The sequence below is a fragment of the Emys orbicularis genome, chromosome 6 (assembly GCF_028017835.1).
Source record: "Emys orbicularis isolate rEmyOrb1 chromosome 6, rEmyOrb1.hap1, whole genome shotgun sequence".
Lineage (NCBI taxonomy): Eukaryota > Metazoa > Chordata > Testudines > Emydidae > Emys > Emys orbicularis.
The window spans coordinates 24943662-24966876 of NC_088688.1; the positions used below are offsets into that span (position 1 = coordinate 24943662).

At 39.7% G+C, this 23215-nt stretch overlaps 1 protein-coding gene across 1 annotated transcript in view; it reads left to right on the forward strand.

The window, feature by feature from the left end:
- The window catches only part of SPEF2 (sperm flagellar 2), a 109509-nt gene extending 87839 nt beyond the window's left edge, over positions 1-21670 (forward strand). Inside the window, exons 30-35 of the mRNA XM_065406801.1 lie at positions 819-1048; positions 19146-20320; positions 20441-20658; positions 20745-20953; positions 21048-21171; positions 21295-21670. Coding sequence (XP_065262873.1) covers positions 819-1048; positions 19146-20320; positions 20441-20658; positions 20745-20953; positions 21048-21171; positions 21295-21670 — 2332 coding nt within the window. The remainder of the gene's footprint in view (positions 1-818; positions 1049-19145; positions 20321-20440; positions 20659-20744; positions 20954-21047; positions 21172-21294) is intronic.
- The last annotated feature ends 1545 nt before the right edge of the window (positions 21671-23215 follow it).

Below are 23215 nucleotides of genomic sequence, written 5' to 3' on the forward strand. Positions count from 1 at the left end.
TATACAACTGTTCAGTCTTATTTTTTTCTTAGGAAATACAGTTATGAGCACTAGTAGAGAACCTGAAATTTTGTTCATAGGAAGCAACAATATCAAGTAGTGGCTCCTGCCACCTTGGAATTTTGGGATCTTGTTTGCTGTGCTTCTGCCATTCCAGAATCCTCCACCTTTTGTTAAACCCACTGTGTATAGCAGTTGACAGAAGTTATTTTAAAGATCATAAGAACATGAGGGCCTGCTTTGTGACACAAATTAGTCTCCAGTGCCCAAGAAGTGTGTAGATTTGGGCCTAATCATGACTCCCTGACTTTCATGTAGAGGGGATCTTCTGTGTGAAGGTCAGACTCTTCCCACTGTAATATCCAAGTACTTATGCCTCCACAGCAGTATTACTTCTTTCCCTGCAGAATGTGCTCCATAGATCCAGCAGTCCATGCAGGGGCACATGACAAGGCAACAGGCTGAAGTAAGTGGACAGGGTGAGGTCAGGCAAATACACATCACCTCTTTTGCCCTATGGAGTTCTGAAAATCTCAACCTGTACTATCTTTCCATCGGGTTTTCTCTATGGCTGGGATTCCACTTTAAATGGACTTCCCTCAGCAGTCACAAATAGAGCATGCTGCCAGGATGTAGTGAGAAATAACTAGCTTGGTCATAGAGCCGCATGTTGACCCCCCTTTCCATGATCCACACAGAGGATTTGTGGTCCTTAACAGAGAAAATCTCCCATTGATGAAATATTTCAGAATTTGACTCAAAGTTACTACTATCTTACATTTTAAAGTAATAATTGCTTCCTGCATTTCAATTTTTAGTGTTGACAAATTAACTGAGATTGCACGCCACCACGTTGAATGTTCTACGAGAATCCAATATGAATTGGTTTTAGATGAGACAGACTTCTTCATAAGCAATGATGTAAAAGTAATTCCAGATCCTATCCTTCCACCACGGCCTCCACCTGTAGAGACATCTGTAAATGGTACCCTAACTATTTCACAACTTAGCACACTCCATAAGCAATTTCTACAGGTGGCACCTAAAGGTAGGAAAAAATATTCTTACACATTCATAAGAGAATTAGTTACCTAAGCAAGATTTAAAATAACTGTTAGGAGCTACTAAACCATTTTTGATACTTAGCCAACAGCATTACGTACACTAATTTATGCTAGTAAGTAGAGATGCTACTACTGTTAAGAGCAAAGTCAGAATGCTGGTATACAGCATTTAAGTGATCTGTAAGAGTCTTTGATCTGAGTTCCTCTTTACTCAGTTCCAAAGAGTTACTTTAGATTTATCAGTATGCTGTGTGTGCTTTTAAAAGTAGTGTCCATCTTGCTTAACTCAGAATTTCTTAAAATTCATAAGGTAAGAATCATTTTCAAATACAAGTTTTTAATTAAATGAATACTTCTGAGTTCAGTGCAGATGGCAGCCATGTTATTAAAAATGACATCATTTATGACATTGGTGCCTTTTTAGCCAAAAGGCAACAAAGCATTGGTTGAAATATCTTGAGCTTGCAATACCTCTAGAATGCCTCTTGTCAATATACAGCAACCATTCCATTAATTTACAAGTAGTAGGTCAGATATGTTTCTTTTTTTCCTGCAACACTTGGAGATGAAGCTTTTAGCTCTGTTGTGGTTCAGTTACTAGATTCAACAATAGTTTATCCCGCAAACAGCTTAACTGTAGAGCCAACCAACAATTTCATGCAATCAGTGACCCTACAGCAGTCTCTTTACTTAATATAAACACACTTCGAAATGTGGGAACTCTGGGTAAAAGATTTTAAACTAGTTTCCAGCATGATCTAATACTGGTTTTAGAATTATGCAAAATAATTTGTGTTTAAAAATTAAACCTTTTATTTAAATATATATTTTTCCCAGTTAGTTACATCAATATGAAATGAAATGGAAAATAGTTCACAATCATTTACACAAGGATTCATTACTGACAATGTCACAAATTATCATCTTTTGTAACAAATGACCGCTACCACCGGTCCGGAGTGCTGGAACAATTTGTATACTGGGGGTGCTGAGAGCTATTGAACCAAACTGTAAACTCTATGTGATAGGAACCACTTCAAACCAGGGGGTACAGCAGAACCCCCAGCACCCTTAGTTCCAGCACCTGTGCTGCCAATACAGTCAGAAATAGCTTGTGTAGTTAAACATCATAATCAAATCCACCCAGTGTAATGCATTAAAGCTCACGAAGGCCCACTAAAGATGAATTTAGTCCTTTAGGTTGAAATACATTTCACTGTATATTTACGGAGAAAAAGTGAGCTCACCTTTTGAACTTGAAAACTTTTGGCTGAGAAACATGTTTACAGTTTTCCTTTAAAGAGATGTCTATCTTTCTGTCTTGTGAATGTGAGAGAGAGCATTCCAAACTGCTCTGCAGCAAATAAAATAACAGATAGTATAATGCATATAACTAATTATAAGAAGCAGGGAATATCTTATATTTGCATTCATTTATAGAGTTCCATAGGAGTAAAGCAGACGTCACAGACATCAAACATGGCTGGTCACTCCCTCAAGGAGCTTTTGTTTTAGATTTATTTACTAGATATATAAGACTATAAAATATGTCTAACACAGACTTAAACACCCTTGACATTTCTATATAGTTAAATGCAGCAATAATTTCCATCATATATTGATGACAACCAGTTAAATCTTGTAGCAAAAAAAAAATGTAGACTATCTCACCTTCCTCCAATGTTTCCCCTTAAATAGCATCCCCCTCCAGTAAAAGAAAGGTCAACAGACTCAAGCTATTCTGGACCAAGTGGGGAACAAGTTCCAAAGTCAAGGGACCCTCATTGAGAATGCCCTACCAGCAGTCCCCTCTCTTTTAAAGCCAAAGGGACACCAGTTCAAGAGCCTCCACTGATCTCTGCAATGACAGTATAAAACAGGAATAGAGCTGATCTCTGAAGTAGGCAGGTCGCGGGCCATATGGGCTTTGTTGTTGTTGTTGTATGTTATTGGTATTATGGTAATGCTAGTGGCCAGGAACCCACAGGATCAAAAATAACTCGTTAAACTCTACCTAGAAACCTACAGGTACCCAGTGAAGATAACAAGCACTGGTGTAATGTCCTGATAGATCTATATCTTCCTTAACAAATGGGCTGCTGCATTCTGCACTTTGTTCAGCATTTGAATGGATTTAAGATGTAGCCCCACGAAGAGCACATTGCAGTAATTTACTTCTGTAGTGACAAAGGCATGACTCATGGTAATAACATACATATCTTCCCCCTCCCCTGCCTCCCAAATCTCAACCTCCTGGCCAGACACAAATCAAAGAGAACAGTCTGGTTCCTGCTGAAATGTGATCATCCTACGGTAATTAGGAATCTAACTAGATACTCCATTTGCAATTGTGAGTGAGAAGTGAGAGACAGACACCTTAATCAGAGAAGCAGATATAATCCTCACCATATCTTCCGATTGGTTTCCCCAGCCAATCAATATATCTAGATTGAGCTTTAGCGAGCTCACTTTCAATACAGCCAAACACTGGAAAAGGTACTTTACTGTACTATCTGGGGCAGAAGGAACAGAAATAATAGATTGGAATCATCTGTCTGTTGAAAGCAATGCAGCTCGTGCTATCTCACTCACCCTCCTAAAAATCCTATATAAATGTTGAACAAGAAGGAACCCTGCAGTTAGCACTTTCACGGAGAAATGGCAGTTGCCAAACATTACTTTCTGGGAACTTTGAGAAAAAGATTGAGGACAACCCTGTCCCTTCCCCCATGGTCCATATATATGGTCCATAGCAACTTTATATCTAAAGATATCAGCATGCACAGCCTTTATTCACTGATAGGATGAAGTCATCAATCAATGCGATCAACATAATCTCTGTCCCATAACCTAGTCGGTACCCCAGTTGAGAAGAATCAAGGAAATCTGAGCTATTTAGGTAATTTTAACCACGAAGAGAAGATTAGGTACAGGACTATAGTTAACCAGATAAGTCAACATCAATTTTTGGCATCTTGAACAAAAACCTTATCAATTGTTTTTTAAGAAAGCCGGCAGCATATTCTTAAGAGAGGCACTGACAGTCTGCATTATCACTAGATTCAGAACCTCCCCAGTTTTCAGGAAGGACATGAATCCAGAACTGAGGTTGATCCCCCTCCAGTACTTCACAGAGCACCACTGGCTGAAACAGATGGCAGCATTTGTCCCCCAAACAGTTGCCGTGCTTTCACAGAAGCAGACAGTTTGGTCAGAATCAAAGTGTCTCCACAAAGTAAAAGGGAGTTTCCTCACAAACCAAACTAAAGTCATCCTCTGAGTGGAGTCAGTTGGATTGTCCAAGTTATCAGTCATCTGAAAAAAGTCTGTGGAACAAGATTTTGGGGATGGGATGGTAGAAGAAAAAATCTTTTTCTTTGTCTCCTGCACAGCCACAGTATAACAGCTTTAAAAACCCCACTGAAAACAATAATAGAGTAGTCTGTTGGAAGAACAGTCCTCTCCTTCAGAGTGCTCTTGTTCCATCAAGAGCAGACCATCAAAACAGTTCCCATGCCCTAATGAAAAAGGTATGCTGCAATCTTTTATTTCTGCAGGAGGTATTGGTCCAAAGACATAGGTAATATATCCAGCCAACCCACCTCCAATCCTTATCCAAACACTAGCTCAAGATTGTGGTCAGCCATGGCCCTCATGGAGGCCTGAATTTATTCAGATGAATAATCATCAGAATAGATGTTTAAATGGCTGATCATGAACAGTCCAGGCGAATCTAACACTACAACAGCAGGGACTCAGATAGGAACACTGGTGTGATCTGTGTGCCAAGATTAGTACCATCTTTTATCTGGGCTGTCACACATAAGATGGACATATTGTATTCAATCCATTTTTGGTGAAAGACCTATGCAGTAGATTGGATACAAACAGGACAGACTCGCCACCTCCTCAGCAATCCTCTTCAGTTCCTACTGTACAAAACAGCCAAATGAGACCAACTGCACCAATACAGGTCCAGCAGTATTGTCCAGCCAGGTTTTGGAACCTCATTCTTACTTACATCATGGATGGTGGAAACATTATTGACCAAATAAGCTAACGCACATCAGCGTGAGCCAATGACTTCAGTTCTTGTCTGCTGATATGCCATTCACCAGAGAGATGACAACATTGGGATCAAAACTAATTGGTCTTAGTTTATATCCATATTATTAGTATTATTTGTAGTATGGTAATGTCTTCTAAGCACTAAACACATATGAGTATAAAAATAGATTATCCCTATCCCAAAAAGCTTACGTTCAATGTATATGGCAAGAAACAACAGGTGGATAAAACCAACAGACAAGGGAGGATAATATGACAATAAGACAGTTATGATTTGTATAATACAGAGTGATCACAGCACTCCTCTTTAATTTCTCCCTCTCCTGTCTCTTCTTGTCTTTTAGCACAAGAATCTAGGCTCCCTAGTCATTGAGGCCAATCACACTCATCCAGGCCACCAACAACCCCTAAACTTTTAGAGCTCTCATTGTCCCAACCAAATAATAATAATAAAGAATAATAATTATAGTGCCTAATCCTTCAATCCTAACTCATGTGAGTAGTCCTCAGATTACTTGTGATACTAAAGTCACCAGACTACTTATGAGTATGGGCTATAGGATTAGGCATTAATATAGATACTTACAGATAAATAGTACCTACAAATATTAATCCTAATACCTCTGTGACATATGTACTATTCTCCACCACTAGAGCAGTTAAGTGGCAAGGCCACACATTTGGATAAAATTAAAAGAACAAGTCTTCTATAGCAGCAGTTCTCAAACTGTGGGTCGGAACCCCAAAGTGGGTCGTGGCCCCATTTAATGGGGTTGCCAGGGCTGGCTTAGACTTGCTGTGGCCAGGGGCCGAAGCCAAAGCCTAAGCCCCACTGTCTGGGGCCGAAGCCTGAGGGGTTCAGCTTTGGGCAGTGGGGCTGAAATTACAGGCCCCCTGCCTGGGGCTGAAGCCCTTGGGCTTCGGCTTTGCCCCTTCCCTCCCCCAGGCAGTGGGGCTTTGGCCCCCCCACCCGGGTGGCAGGACTCAGGTGGACTCAGCCTTCAGTCCCCACTCCTGGGGTCAAGTAGTATTTTTTTTTTGTCAGAAGGGGATTGTGGTGCAGTGAACCCCTGTTCTATAGCATGTAAATAACAAAAATCCTAAAATTGATCTGAAGCCTCATCAGAATCCAGGCGAAGGATTTAAGAATCAGAGTACCAAGTTGACTGGGTATAACATTACTGTGATTATATATAGCAGAATTTTGAATTAAATGCAGTCTCTCAATTAACTTCTCTGGAAAACCAGAGAAGAGAGGAAAAAACAGGAGAAAGAATTAATTTTGGAAGAAACAGAGATGTAAAGTGTCTTTTCACATGAAATTTGGATGGAAAATATTTTTGAAATGAGAAAAGGCTGTCTTGGTGATATATTTAATAGATTGACAAAATCAGAGGAGAAAAGGCAAATCCAATATATTTTAACAATAGGGTGAGGACATAAAATTCAATCATATCAAAAATCAAATTTTAAACAGTTTTATGTTTCCTAGGACTGTAAAGTATTAATGAGCTGCTGGTGCTTCACAGACAACTTTGTTCTGTCCTTCACCCTTGGTTCTCTATGGAGACACCTTACTAACAACTCTGAGCATCGATGGAGAAAAAAACAGATTTGTACTGGACCTAGATATATGCTGGTGCAATCTCTCACTTAACAAGGAAACCTAAGAAACATTTTTATGTTAGTGTCATTGTATTAATTTGAGGTGAATTTTCAGTGTTTGTTGGGTCCATAAAGTCTTTTGATCTGTTTTCTTATGGTAATTTAATGTATACCCCAATGAATGTGCTGTATTGTTCTCTAGTAAGGGTGTCCCTGTTCTGTAATAGACGACCCAGGACAGATCTGAAATTGAGCCACTAATTCCCAGTCAACATTTTTCTCTTCTTTTTTTCCCCAGTCTCTTTGGATATAGTCTATCTTGTCAGCAAAATCCAACTGTCTATTTGTGTGATCCAATCTCCTTTGATTTTCTTCAGCAGCACCTTCTTATGACTGGATTAATTTCCAAAAATTTGCTTTCTGGAACTTATTAATATTTTACTAAATGTGCCCTAATGAATCCTATTTTGAATTCACCTGCATTTGCATTTCCAAATTAACTAAAATAAATTCTGTCCCAATTCTTTTCTTCTATTTATAATTGATATGCTTGAGCATGTTTGTAGATTCTGCCATTTCTTCCTAATCATGACCTGTATGAACCATATCAGTCCAATTTGTAGAGCTAGCCATTCAATTGAAACAACCATGAATCAAGTCTTTATTTACTTCTCTATTCTAAATACAAAAATCATTAAGAATACCTGTAAATTTAGACACAGTGAAAAATAGACAATTTAGACCTGAGCAGCTCTCCAGCATTCAGGGCAGGTACAGTTTGAAGGTTATCTTTCTAATCAATCATGACAGATTATTTGTAGTAAGAATTTATCCCAAGCCTTATTATTTCAATATTTACCAATTATAAGACAGCCAGTGGCCACCATCTTCTTATCACTATTTGCGTCAAAAACTGCAGATACTGTAAGCCTGTCATCAGTTTAATTTTGTTGCATCATTGGATTTGAAATAGCTAAATTTAAGACTGCATTTAATTCAATTGAAAGTCTGTCCTTCAGTGGGAGTTTTGCCTGAGTAAGGAATTCAGAACTGGGCCCATGATTTCAAATATCTTCTATACTGTATACTAAAAGGTGTTCATATTTATGTCCATTTCCCAGCACTTTTTTGAGTACAAATCAAGATCTTTAGAACAGTAAACCTATTTAGCTGCAATTTGATGTTAAATATGAGTGGGAGCTCTAGTTTTGTTTGTAGGGATAGGTAATCAGACCTCCATTACTAGTGGTTCTTTTGATTCTTATTTATCATTTACCTCTCTAGTTAGATCTCTTACTTAATCATGTAGGTTTCATTCTTTTAATATTTCAAAAATCTGTCTGCACAGCTTAAAATCTTTGCTTGTACATAATTACCTTATATCTAGAAGAATCCAAAAGAGCTTTACGTACGTGTTTGTGCCTACAAATATATTATACGTATCTATTTAGGGCTTAAGATACTCATCAGCAAGGTATACGAAAAACCTGTTCCCCCCCCCCACTATACACACATGAATATGCACACACACAATTACTTCACTCATTTGCCCACTATTTAAATACCACTGCCTCTGATGATGAACATAGCCAGCCCTTAGCAACATCAAGAGCTGATCAGAAATTATTGAAACTTGGTTTCAAATACAAAAGGGGTAGGGGGACTTTCATTAAACATTTTCCCTATTTTTCAACCAGATCTGATAATTCTTATCTTAATTGTTGCAAGGGTCTTCTTACTGCTTCATATTTTGCTGCTCATATAATTTGTCATCTCTGTCATTCCTGTGATATCCTTTGGTTTGGGCAAGTGCATTGTTTACCTCTGAAATTGAAACAAGTTCAAAATCTGTAAGTGATAACTTTTGAGGCTCTTTAAAAATTGATCTTTGTATTTTCAGGGCTTGTCTCATGTTTGTCCTCTCTCATAATTCAGGCAGTGTGATTCATCTTTACTTCTTCCATCCTTATTGCTTGCCCTTTTAAAATGGTTTTTCTTATTCACTTGGCACATGTACCAAAAAATTTATTATTTGTTACTGGGTTTTTTTCTATCGCCTTTAAAAATATAATTTTATTTTTACTTTGTAGTTTTATTGTATTGTTGTAACGTGCCTAATTTAGTTCAAAGGACATATTTGCTATGTTATTATATGTTAACTGGATTCATTGCTTACTGAAACATGTTAACACTTAAAGTTGTTGTATATATCAGTAAATAATTATTGACTTTGGAAAATAGCCTAGTTAAAAATAATTTTACACATTATATATCATTTTTTTACATTTATTTCCCCTCTGTCTTCAAAACAAACAACCTCTATATGAAACTAAGATACTTGAGGCATATCTTCAACTGGTGTAAATTGTTATAGCTCCAGTGATATGACAATTTGCACCAGCTGAGGATCTGCCCATAGTCCTTACTTCTTCGCCATTCATCTGCTGGTGCTGCTTATTCCCCACATAATATTAAAATCCTCTACTTGTAAACAGAGAATATAACTTTTGTTGGAAATAAGGAACTATGGCAGAACTCTACAGCCATACCACCTCAAGCTGTCAACTTGTTAGACTGCATAACCAAGGAAGTGTGGGGCAGTCAGACTAGTTACATGTAGCAGCATCACATTAGCATCTCATATTTAGTTTATGGTTCATTATAACCCCCAAATCCTTTTCAGCAGTACTACTACCTAGACAGTTATTCCCCATTTTGTAGTTTTGCATTTGTTTTTGCACTTGTCTTTATTGAATTTCATCTTCTCCAGTTTATCAAGGTCATGAATTTTAAACCTGTCCTCCAAAGTGCTTGCAATCCCTCCCTCCCAGCTTGGTGTCATCTTCAAAGTTTATAAGCATACTCTCCACTTCATTATCCTAGTCATTAATGGAAATACTGAATAGTACCGAACCCAGGACTGACCCCTGAGGGACGCTACTAGATATGCCCTCCCAGTTTAATAGTAAACCATTGATAACTACTCTTTGAGTATGGTCTTTCAACCAGGTGTGTATCCATCTTCTAGTAATTTCGTCTAGATCACATTTCCCTAATTTGCTTATGAGGATGTCACACGGAACTGTGTCAAAAGCTTGCAAACAGAGTGTTACCTTGATGTAAGTAATATTTTGTTACCAAACTCCCCGTGGCACTCCAAAGAATATGATTACCTCATTTCTTGTCCTAAAAGGGTGTGTGTGTCTGTGGGTGTGAATGAATGATAAACCTGACACAGTTACTGAGGTTATAAAGTGTTTTGGGATCCATCTAGGTGTATGACGATATAAATGACATTATCATTTTTGGCCAAATCCTTGGCTGAAGCAATGCCAGTAAAGAGTATTGCATTCCTTATTGCTATATAAGCCAACTACATATTAATAGTGAGGCTAGAAAGGCCACAATAATGCAAATAATAATAAAAGCCCAACACCTGGTCATAGGGAATGAGGTGCAGAAGCACTTGGATACCAGTCCTTCACTGGGCCCATGGACCTTAGGTCTGCAATATCTTCCATGTAGCTGACTTCCACAAGGGAAGAGGAGTTATAAACTAATCAGAAAGGTTAACTTCTTTGTAGTTGGGTGAGATTCACTGGGAAAACCACATCCTTTCATTTCCTGAAGGCTCCGTATTCTGTTCTGGTCAATGATGCAATTTCAGAGCTGTCAGATAGGAGTGTTGTATTATGGAGGTGTGTCCTCCTCAAGGCCCCTCTGATTGGCTATCAGACCGAAGGAATCAGCCCCACACTCCCTGGTGAGAGATCAGGAATCCACTAAGCATACTCAATGCCGTAACTATATAAACTACAATCCCATGTAGAAACAGAGTCATGGTCTCCGCTCTCTGGGTATATGAAGGAGATGGGTAGAGCATAATCACTAGGCAGCAGCCTCTGAAGGGGGAGTTCATCTCTTCATGATGCTCTTCAGTGTCTCTGGCTGTAGAGCACAGCTGGCTCCATAGCTTTGACTGCATTTTTGCCACAAAGGCTCTAGGAACCAGGATTCAAACAACTCATCACCCCCGGGCTGCACTCTCTATTCAATGGGGAGCCAGTGTAGAGTTCAGGATTTCTGTCCTGAGCCCTACATGGGACTGGTTCTGGCTATCTGAGATATTGCCTTTCCTCCCATGACCTCCCATTTTACACCAGAACCATGAAATTATCTGCTGAGTATGGGAGGCAAGTAATAAAATTGTACTTCAGATGAACATTTTTTAAGAAGGTCAAATCAGTTGGGAATACAGTAGAGCATTTTATTCATCCAACAGCAGATTTTGCATTTATTGACTTAAGAGCAGCTGATGGATGCTTATGAGGAGGAAAGAAAGAAGACTGCTAACTCCTAAAATATTGCCTTTTTTCAATTTTGAAAATCAAACAATCTCTATAAGTAAAGAAAGGAATTTAGTGAGGGGTCTACATCTACATATCTCATGGCCACCTTGGTTGTAAAGGTGTCCTTTTCATGGTTACAATGGGTGGTTTATCCTGGTGGCGCCCATCTCCTCTCCTCTCCGTTTGCAGACGGGGAACTGAGGTATAGAGAGTTTAAGTGGCTTGCTCAAGGTTACACAGGAAGTCTGTGGCATGCTCCGCATTGAACCCAGGTGTCCTGTGTCCCTGGCCAGTGCCCCAACCACTGGGCCATACTTCTTCTTTAGTGAGGAGTCCAGTTTGACCCTGATTCTGCAGACACATGCTTAATGATTTGCAGGATTGGGCCTACACCAGGATGTCTTCTAACACAAATACCAAGAGATGAAGATATAGGTTCTGATATGTAGGTTGTAGATGGAGGTTGTCCAGTGGTCTAAGGAACTATTGAATGAGCTCATGCTCATAGCTGCTTATTAATTTAATTATCAATGGGCAGAACTGCACATGAGAGATTATCCCTATGCTAAATTTACAGCTACTGTTAAAGCTAAATAATAAACTACGTACAACTGGAATAAAGCTGTTAAAAAGTTTTAAAATCCCACATCTGAAAATTAAAGTTAATTCAATAAGTAGACATTGACAGCTAGTTAAAAATTGCAGCAAAATCTGTACTGAACAGCCATTCAGACTGCCAGAGACCAGTTGTTTCCAGAAGGTGATCTTCTAGTAAAGTGAAGCAGAAGTATGTTTTAAGACAAAAGGTTGCTATGAAGGGTAGTCTGTTGTGCAGATTTCACTCTAATGTAGAATGCAGGTGAGTTAGAGCCAATAGAAAAAGGTACTATAGAAGTTTCAAATAATCCAGTCCATTTATTTCACAATATAAGGTATCACTGGAAAACATATAGGTTATTACAGTGGATATCCTGCTTTTTGTACTCTTGGGTCTGTGATTCCAAACGAATTCTCATCATTCAAGTTTTCTGAGCTGTTGGAGCACACACAGAGGGTGTCTTGCACACTTTTTTTAAGTTCCTCAGGCTGCACCCCAAATTCCAAGGTGAGTTGCTTTCTGACATCTGTCAATAGAGAAGCTTCCCAGGATTTGTCAGCACTTCAGTGGTAAGGGTCTGCTTTGCAGTGATGCTGTATAGCATTTTTTTCTTGCATCTTTTTCCTTGGTCAGGCTCCTAATATTAAAGGCTTACTCTGCAACCAGTACTCACATTGGATATTACTTGTTCATTAGTTTCATGAACTCAATTTAGTGGGACTACTCAATTCAGTGGGACTACTATTGAACAAACATTAGTTGATTTGAGTAAGGAATGCACAATCAGGGCCTAAAAAAGTAGTTTTGGTCTAAAAAAAATTTCTATGCCTGGCTCCTACTTTTTGAGGAGCCCAATTACACTATTGACCCTTTTGGAACTTAGTTCCTATGTTACTGCTCCATTTAGAGCATAGGTGATTTCTGTGCCATTAGTGCATTGGCCTTTTTTTGTTTCACCAAATTGTCTGGTGTTTCAACAAGGCATTGACTTATTGGCTTTCATGGTGCTGATTACACAGTGAGATTAGGCCTCAACACATTGAATACTCAATACCTTGAGCATCGAGTCATGAATCTCCTCAGGACAAAGATTGTTTCTTTTTAGATTTCAGTTTTTTCAATATGCCAAGTGTTCATCTGCTCCCATCCCACAGTTCAACTCTTTAGATCTGAACATCAGCACACTTGCTGCCTTATTCTCTTTTTGTCTTGCTGACCTCACTTATAGGGTGGAGAAAGGAAGACACTCCAGTGGTTTCAGAAAATGCCCATATTATAATTGTATTAAATTCTTCGTGGACAGACACAATTACATCAGCAGTCTCAGCAAAGCCATGACTAACTGGAGAGTGTGATTATATGTCACCTGATGTCAGAAGTTCTAGAAAGCATTTAAAAGCCTTCTGGGCCCTGTCGAAATGGAAGGGACTTGAAGTCAGAGTTTCTTGTTACAGCAACCAGATGCCCCACTGTTCTCTCCATTGTCCACCACTGTGTCAACAAAAATGGATAAGTACATTAGCTAAATGACTCTGCTAAATGCTAAGCAGCAAAGTTGTTAAAATTTTGACCATTTAAATTGTCATTACTGTCCGAGTAGCATAGCATTGACTTGTATGTTGCAGTTCACACCTCTTAGAGCAATTTTCAGGCTGTTTGAAGACTCAAGAAAAACACACTATACCTGTTAAAATTTTATTCACATGGAAAGAGTTAAGGCAATCAAAAGGTCTAGAAACTTAACTTTTTAATGAAAGCTTAGATTTTACTGCACAATTCTGTGGCACAGGATGGACTGGTTTATACAACAGATTCTTCTGTCTTGGAATACACAGTGCACTGCCTTGAGTGACTCAATGCACCATCCTGTTGGTGCTTCACCCCACTTCTTCCTTTTGAAGTGAGACATTGTCTTAAATTGTGCTTTTCAGCCCATGTCAAGAGGGGACCAGCTTTGTGTATTCGCTGGCACTCAACCAAGACTTCCGGTGACCCTGCTTGAAATAGTGCTACACAGGTATATGAGACAGTGGATCTTAAAAAGTAACAGCAGGGGATATCACATGATTTGATGACTTCTACCAGACAAATAACTTTGATGATAACATGGACCTTTGCACTGATATCGATACCTCAAAGCACTGTCTTGATGACAAGGCAGAGAAAAACCAGAGAGAGCTTTGTCTGTGTTTAGTGTTAAGGCTTGTGCCCTGTTCCATCAGAACCTTTGTTACACAGCCAGTGCTAGTCTTAGCACACTTACCACTGGCACTCCTTATGATGGTGTACTCAGAGGCTCCTTGTGACTGCCTGTGCTACTAATGCCAACTCTTCCACTGGCACTACAGCCTGTGATGCCTGTTTGGGACTGAAGGGACACCTGTGAGGAAGAAGACAGGGAGGAGTGCTATTATGACACAGAGGAAACTAGTGATTCTTCAGAGATCAAATATATTTACACAAGGGAAGATAAGTGTAATGACTCTATCTTGCAGGATCTCACTTTCCCAAGTTTTTGAATTGGATAGCTAGGTCACCAGTTTTCCTTTAAGACCTGATTCTGCCACTGTTGTACAGTACTACTCAGCAGAAATATTCAATAAATAGCCCCTTTTTCTTCAATGGAACTTCTTGTGGAAAAGACCCCTACTCACGGGGTAAGAGTACAGAACTTGTTCCTTAGTCCCTCACTAGAAGACACTAGGGACTGAGATTGATCAATTCTTAGATCATATTCCTCTTTGAATAGGATTGCACTAATCATTACAATAGGGTGTAATATACTATGGAGCAAACTCACAGAGCATCCCCTTGTGCCAGGACACAGCACTGCAGGGGTTCTTCTGCTCTAGCACCCAATAAATATTGTCCATCATACTGGTGCTGTAGCAATCTGCAGCTTCCATAGCCTGCCCTTGTCACCTCTCGGTTCACTCCCCTTCTGAGGGCAACAGAAAAGTCCAATGAGGAAAAAATCCAGAGTCCAGTCTTCTTTATGCTAGGCCTTTGACCCCCATGTGGAACTCATCTGTCTTTTGCCTCTTTCAATCCCACGGCCTGCACCTCCCCTCTTGCTGGAGGAGAGAGGAGAACCCAGGCCTGCCCTCTCCTCTGGGTTCCAGCCCAGGGACCCTGTGTTAGGCAGCTAAGAACTGCTCCTTCTAATCCCTTGCTGCTTCTTCAGGCTGCTCCTACCTTTTCCCTGTTTTGTCCTTGTCTTTCACAGGGGCTGCAGATTCCCCTATTCCTGCTCTGGAGTTCTGTCTCCTCATGTCGCTTTTCCCCAGCCAGTTATTGAGGCGCTTCCTTAAGGCTATTCCCAGCCTCTTTGGTAGAAGCTGGGTTGTACTTCATAAAGCCCGTTTTTGTCTTGCTCTGTCCTTAAGACAGGAGTCCCCCGCAGCCGTCTGCTTGGAGCTGGAGTTGCGGTTCAGGCAGTCCCTCATATCTCTTCTTAAGACAGGAGTCCCCAAGCTCTTTTCCTTGTAGGTGGGGATTGTAATTTAGGTTAACTGTAGAGCCTTAGCCTGCTTTTACTTCAGCTGGTCCCTTTTCCCCTACTAGGCTGCAAGCTTGGAGGGTTCAAGCAAGCCAGCCTTCAGCTGGTATGTCCCCTACTTTGAGGGAGAAGAAGCATATATGCTGGTGTCCTTCCTCAAGCTTGTCCCTGTTGGCTGAGAGAGAGGTGAGTCTTGCCTTACCCACTCTGCAAGGCTCCTTGTCCCAGGCCCTGAAAGAAATAGTAACGGGATTCCCTCCCAAACATTGCTTCTTTTCAGAACCACTTCCTCTCTTTCAATATCTCCTATTTCCTCCATCCTTATATAAATCAGACCTCCCAAAATCTTAAAGGGACATGCCATGTGACGGGGTGGGCTGACCCCTAGGCCTTACAACTCATAAGGGGACAGACTACCCCATCACACCCATTCTGACCCACTTTGTGGTGGCATCCTTATTCCATTCTAGCTGTTGCTAAGGCAGTAGATAGGAAATATATGCTTACTCAGATGCTTCTAGTTACATCCCCCAAAGGCCTATTGAGAGTTTGGTATAGTCTGCTATAGCCAGGGCTAAAATGGGCTAGGTTTGTGGGGCAGCATCACCTGATCATGACTTGGGACACTAGTATACCCATGCAGAAAGACCACATGGTTGCTTTGCAAATCTCCTGCATGGAAAGAAATCCAAGGCTTCCTGCCACAGTGGATTTACCTCATACATAACAGGTTTTGACAAGACCTTAGAGTTGCAGCCTTGCCACACCATAACAGCAGTTGATTTATTCAGACAATCACAAAGAGAGCATTCTCTTCTACTGTATTAGTGTCAAATATATGAAAAGATGAAGTCATACCGAATTAAACAAAAAGACTGACTTGCTAGCTGACATTTTTCATTGTGCCTTTATGATCTGAGTGGATGAAAGACCCAAGGAAACAAAGGGTGGATTTGTTTTCTTTGCTCTTGATCAAGCCTACACATTCTCCCTGAAAAGATTCAGATTTGATATTGGTCATATCTTTTGTGTTACCTCCATATGAAGGCCTTATGAGCACTATGTGTATCTAGAAAAATCAAAATTAGAGTCAGTTGCTCGCTCTCTAGATAGTTGCTGTGTTTGAACCCTCAGAGAAGGTATTTAAATTTCTTGTGTTTTTCCTAGGTGAGAGAATCAGCAAAGATATGAGCCATTTTCTACTAGATGTGACTGTCTTGTTGCTGTAGGCAGTTTGTATTATGAGCTGTTGCCAATGCACACATTTACCAAGAACTATTAGATTTTGGTTTTAGAGAGGAATCAAATTATATTACTGTTGGTTTAAGCAGGTATAATTCCTCTGACATCAATGGACTTGCACCTTCATATTCCATTAGTGAATTTGGCCCTTGTTATATCTTATCAGCATTATGGAAACTTTCTGTTCTAGGTTGTCCAAAGTTTCAATCCATGCCTCAGTAATTTTATTTTACTTTTTGGGATCTCTATTAGTCTCTTTGTTTGTTTGTTTGTTTTAGAGGTGTTTATCCATGACCAGTCCCATTCATGGAGTCTTTCCGACTCCCCCTGTCTCATATTCTATTATATGTATCTCTATCTAGCTTGTGATGATACAAATATATTCTCAACAGTTTGTTGAGAATTTTTGATGTTATATTTTTATTTTAGAGACATCCCTGGAGAGTGGGGAATGTACCAAAAATATATTTAGATTAGAGAAAATTGCTTACTTATAATTGCTATTTTCTAGCAATATGTGTTGTGATAGACCACCAGTAATCTGCCTTCCTGTTATGTATTTTGAGGTTTTCGTTACTATTTTTTAATAAATAAATTGTAGAAGTATTTCATTTCCCCCTAAGGAGGAACTGGCAGCTGACCTGCAAAAAGGTAGTACTGCAGGGATGGTGCAAGATGACCTCTGTGGAAACCAAGCTTGAGGGGTTCCCACCATGCCTGCATGCAGGAGCCTGCCTCCATGAACGGTGATGTGTTACAACATATATCTTGAAATATTAGTCATTTCAGACAAGTCATCACCTCATGCATACCTATCCAGAGGAGAATAAACTTCTAGAACAGGAAACTTTATTGGCTAGATTGTGATTTTAGGCACAGCTATGCGTAATGGGCGATGTGTAAGCTTCACCATCCCAGGAGTAGTTCTCACAGATGTTGTGCCTCAGAGACACCCCCGTGAATCACATTTCCTCTTCTTCCTTGTTCCCGGGGAGTAGTGATTTTCTACTGCTCTATACCAGCAGCAAATTTTCTGTCGGCCAGCAAGGAGCATAGGTGGAGCCAAAACTCTGCACTATCTATCTGCTTTGGGTTGAAGTAAGTAAGCATGTAGCACAAGATTATTCTTAGGAGTCCAGACCCAAAGGGTGTAAGAGGTGCACTTATTCCACCTCTTTCTCTTGCATGGGTGTATTAGTTAAATTGGAGAAGATGGGGATTAGTACAACAATCGAAAGGTGGGTAAGGAACTGGTTAAAGAGGAAACTACAACGGGTCATGCTGAAATGTGAACTGTCAGGCTGGAAGAAGGTTACTAGTAGAGTTCCTCGAGGATCAGTCTTGGAACCAGTCTTTTTGAACATTTTCATTAGTGACCTTGGCACAAAAAGTGGAGGTGCACTAATAAAAATCTGTGGATGACACAAAGTTGGGAGGTATTGCCAGTATGGAGAAGGACCAGAATATCATACAAGAAGATTTAGACAATCTTGAAAACTGAAGTAATAGAAATTAGATTAAATTTAGTAGTGCAAAGTGACAGGTCAAACACTTATAGGTCAACAGCAAGAATTTCTTCTCTAAGGTGGGCACATATCAATTGGAAGCTACAGAGGAGAAAGGTGTATTGGTCAACCACAGGATGACTATGAGCTGCCAATGTGATGTGGCCATGAAAAAGGCTAATGCAATCCTATGGTGCATTAGGTGAGGTATTTCCAATAGAGAAAGTGAATTTTTATTACTGTTATATAAGGCATTGGTGAGATGTCATCTGGAATAGTGTATGCAATTCTGGTCTCCCATTTTTAAGAAAGATGAATTCAAACTGGAACAGGTGCAAAGAAGAGCTACTGGGATGAACAGAAGAATGGAGTACCTATCTTACAAGAGGAGACTTAAGGAGCGTGGCTTATTTAGCCTAACAAAATAAAGGATGAGGGGAGATATGATTGCTCTCTATAAATACATCAGAGGATAAATACCAGGAAGGGAGAGGAATTATTAAGTTAAGGCACAAGATGTTGGCACGAGAACAAATGGATAAAAACTGGCCATCAATAAGTTTAGGCTTGAAATTAGATAAATGTTTCTAGCCATCAGAGGAGTAAAATTCTGGAACAGCCTTTCAAGGGGAGTAGTGGAGGCAAAAAATCTAATATTTCACGATTTGAGCTTGATAAATTTATGAAGGGGATGGTATGATTAAATTGCCTACAATGGCAAATAGACCATCTGTGAATGCTGTTAGCAAATATCTCAAATGGCCAGAGATGGGATACTAGATTGAGAAGGCTCTGAGTTACCCAGAGAATTCTTTCCCTGGCTGGTGGATCTCACCCACATGCTCAGGGTCTAACTCTTTGTGATATTAGGCGTCAAGAATGAATTTTGCCTCAGATCAGATTGGCAGAGACCCTGGGTTTTTGGGTTGTTCCCCCCCCTTCTCTGGGGCATGGGGCATGGGTCACTTGCTGGTTTGAATTAGAGAAAATGGTGGATTCTCTGTAATTTTAAATCTTTAAATCAAAATTTGAGGACTTTGGTAACTTAGTCAGAGGTTATGGGCCTATTACAGGAGTAGTAGGTGAGGTTCTGTGGCCTGTGATGTGCAGGAGTCAGCCAAGATGATCATGATAGTTCTGTCTAGCCTTAAAGTTTGTGAGTGTATGAGTTCTAACCACAACCAAGCCCCAAATAATGATTTTTTTTAATTATAGCCATAAAAGCATTGAAGCATTTTAAAGGCAACAAGAGCAAAGTCAGTGACGAAGGAAAAGAGAAACGGTGTTTTGAACATCAAGCAAAGGGGAATCGCCAGTTTCTGAAAACATGGCTAATGAAATACCCCTGGTTAAAGTATGATGATAAAAGAGGAATAATGTTCTGTGCCCTGTGTCGCAAGCATAATGTGAACTTGGGGGAAAACATACATAATTTTTGTTCTGGGACTGACATCTTTAATCTTGAATTTATAAATATACACCACAGCAGTGAAGCTCATGCCTGGGCTAGTTGCATGGAAGCCGCCAGCAATGCTACAGGAGACCAAGCTTCTACTGAGCAGATGTTAAAGTGCATGAGCAAAGTAACTTTAGGAAGAATAGAAAATATTTTTAGAACATGCCATGCTATAGCCAAGTGTGGACGTCCTTTCACAGACCTTGACTGGATGTGCAAACTGGATGACATGAAAGGTGTGGACATTGGTTATATGTTTAGAAATGACAAGTCAGCAAGAACATTTATACATTATATTGCTGAAGTAGAACGTAGGGCCTTGAAAGAGAAACTCGAAAAATGTAAGTTCTTCTCCCTTATTAGTGATGGAGTGGCAGACAATGCAATCAAAGAAGGTGCAGTTGTATATATACGCTTTGCCTTTGAAGGAAAAGTCCACTGCCAGATTGTTGGGGTTCAATCAGTTGACAAGTCTGATGCTTCAACTATAAAAAATGCCATTGTGAAAACTTTGCAAATAAATCTTCAGGTCAATCTGTCAAGTCAAGACTGGTCAAGAAAATTAGTTGGGTTTGGGAGTGATGGTGCAGATGTCATGGTAGGAGAAAACAATGGGGTAGCTAAGCTGCTGAAGGAAATTCAGCCTTGTGTGCAATCTGTGCATTGTTTTGCTCATCGACTTGAACTGGCTTATAAGGGAGCACTGAAAAGCATTCAGCTATACACCACTCTAAGTGGTCTCTTGCAAAATATATATTACTTTTATCATAACTCACCTCTAAATAAGAGCAATCTCAAATCCATATATGAAACCCTTAAGCTACGTCCAGCGATTCCCTCTCGAATTGGAGGCACCCGATGGCTTTCTCGCCTACAGACAGCTCTCCAGATCCTTCTTAAGGGTTACCCTGCAATTCTCCTGCATATGAATAAGGTAAGTGCTTTAAAAATTGTATGTAACTTGACCAAAAAAAAAAAAAAAAAAAGCAAGCTCATGGCTACTTGTTTGTCACCATTTTCATTGACATGTATTATTTTTCTTGTTGAGTTTCAGATGCAAGGAGACCCAAGTGCCTCAAATCACCAAAAAGTCAAAGGCCTTCTAAAGCTTCTTCTGAAAATGGAGGTTGTCAAGTTCTCTCACTTCTTGCTGGATATCATTAATGTCCTCAACGTTCTATCCCGTGTTACTCAGGATCGTAACTCTTCCATTGCAGATATATTTGCAACCATGCAGTCGACACTGGAAACACTCCAAATGTATAAAACAAGGTGAGTGTGTTTAACCATTACACCAGATGTTTTATCTTAAAGTGTAAGAAAAGATTAATATTTGTTTTGTATTCTACATTTTTCAGATCTGGTCCAAAGGAGCGCCTAGTTGATGCAGTTACACACTTTCATGGTCACCAGCTTGTAGGAAATGAAAATATCTTACCAGTACGAACCAAAGTATTAAGTAATCTGGTGAGGAGGCTACATGATTGCTTTTGTGATGCCAGCCAAGATGTTTTGAGAGCTACCACCATTGGAAGTTTTAAACTTTGGCCAGACAAAATCAAACAAGGTATGGAAAACTATGCACTGGCTATCTGAATAAATCCAAATTATTTGTGTTTTTCTTTAAGTTATGCAGATGTTTTCTTTCACCTTTGGTACAGAATTTGGTGAAAGGGAGGTGTCCATCCTAACTAAGCATTATGAACCAATACTGGAAGGTGCCAATGTAAAAGTTGATGAGGTTGACACTGAATGGAGCATGCTGAAATTAGAGCTATATGACAGGTAATAAAGATACCTAAATTGTGCAAGTTCATCAAACTAAAAATGTTTGAAGCCAATGTGTTTAAAGATTATGGAAAATCTACATGATCAATTTTTTAATTTATTTTTTGCTATTCTTTTTAGATTTCAGAACATTCGGAGTTTGACATGGGATTCAGTGAACTCAGATTACTCGCACAAGTACCCTAACATCCTGATGCTGGTAGATTTGATCCTAACACTTCCTGCAAGTTCAGCTGAGGCAGAGCGTGGCTTCAGTCAAATGAAGCTTACCATGATGCAACTGCACTCTAAAGGAATGTCTGAAAGTGTGACTGATCTCATGATAATTCAGCTGAATTCCCCAGACATCAAAAAGTTTGACCCAGAGAAGGCTATTCATTTGTGGAATAGTGCTTGGCAGAGACATAGAAGACTACAGACTGGCTATATGATTACTAATGGAAGATCAGATTGCTCCTCAGACTCTGATTTTGATAGTCATTATGGGAGTGATTAGAGTTGTGCAAAATACCCAGTTTTCATTTTTGAATCATGCATGGAGATTTTTGTAACATTCCTTGAAAATTTAGCATTACCAAGATGGCAGCCATTATATGTCCACTATTTAATCTCCAATAGCTTCTCCGATCTGCCCATATACACTTGATATAAAACCAATACCAGGACCAAACCCAAAGATAATTTAAAAAATGCTACTCTAGAGGACTTCATGCCATTAGTGGCTCCTGGCTCCTCTCATTTGGGGGACAGTATGATGTCTTGAGTTTCTTTTAATTTATTATTCATGATTGAATTGTAGTACACTACATCCAATATGGTTACCTGTAATCTCAGCCGCAAACTTGGTTTAAACAAATGTCTTGAAATAGTGTTTAAGAAAGATCATTGGTAAAGCCCTTACTTTTTTTTTAACAATCAGATGAGAAATACTAACTAACCATTCCTTTCAAATGATGCTTTTCCCCGGTATCCTGTGAATCTGGGCCACACCCCATCCAAAAAATTGTCTTTCAGTTTATTAGAAGTGGTATAGAATCATAAAAAAATGTAGGGCTGGAAGGTACCTTGAGAGGTCATCAATTCCAGCCACTGCGCTGAGGCAGGATTAAGTAAACCTAGGCCATCCTTGACAGATATTTGTTTAACCCATTTTTAAAAACTTCAAAATGACAGTTGCTCTTCTTTGGATTCTGTCCAATTTGTCCACATCTTTCCTAACTGGATTGATAATTATTTTTTCTGTTCTATCTTGGCTGACAACTACTGTGATCTCATTTAGGTTTAACGTTTGTCAAACTTACCCTGCAAAAGACTTTTCTAGAGAGCTGTAACGATGTGGCCTCTGGCGGGACACTACTGAGAGTATCAATTCAGGACAAATTGCTTAGAGCAGGGCAGTTACAGCCCAAGGCCAGGTTTCCTTTACTATTAAGGCACACCAAACATGCCAGAGAGGACTTCAGTTTTACCCCACTGGCTAGCCATATGTCACACAAGCAATTCCCTTAGACACTCCAGTTTCCCAGTATCACCACCAGCACCGCTCCTTATGGGAATGACTGGTTATGAAAACCAATACCCCAGTAAAAGAAAAAAGGTTCTCCCGATCCCAAAGGACCAAGTCCCAGACCCAGATCAATATAAAAATCAGATCTTACCCACAAATCATGCTGTTCCCTGTCCTTTAGAATCTAAAAACTAAAGGTTTATTTATAAAAAGAAAGAAATATAGATGAGAGCTAAAATTAGTTAAATGGAATCAGTTGCATACAACAATGGCAAAGTTCTTGGTTCAGGCTTGTAGCAGTGATGGAATAAACTGCAGCCACAAATCAAGTCTCTGGAGTACATCCACAGCTTGGATGGGTCATTCAGTCCTTTGTTCAGAGCTTCAGTGTAGCAAAGTTCCTCCAGAAGTAAGAAGCAGTATTGAAGACAAAATGGAGGGGTTTCCAGGGCCTTTTATATTCTTTCTCTTGTGGGCGGAAACCCCTTTGTTCTTCTGTGCAAAGTCACAGTAAACAAGATGGAGTTAGTAGTC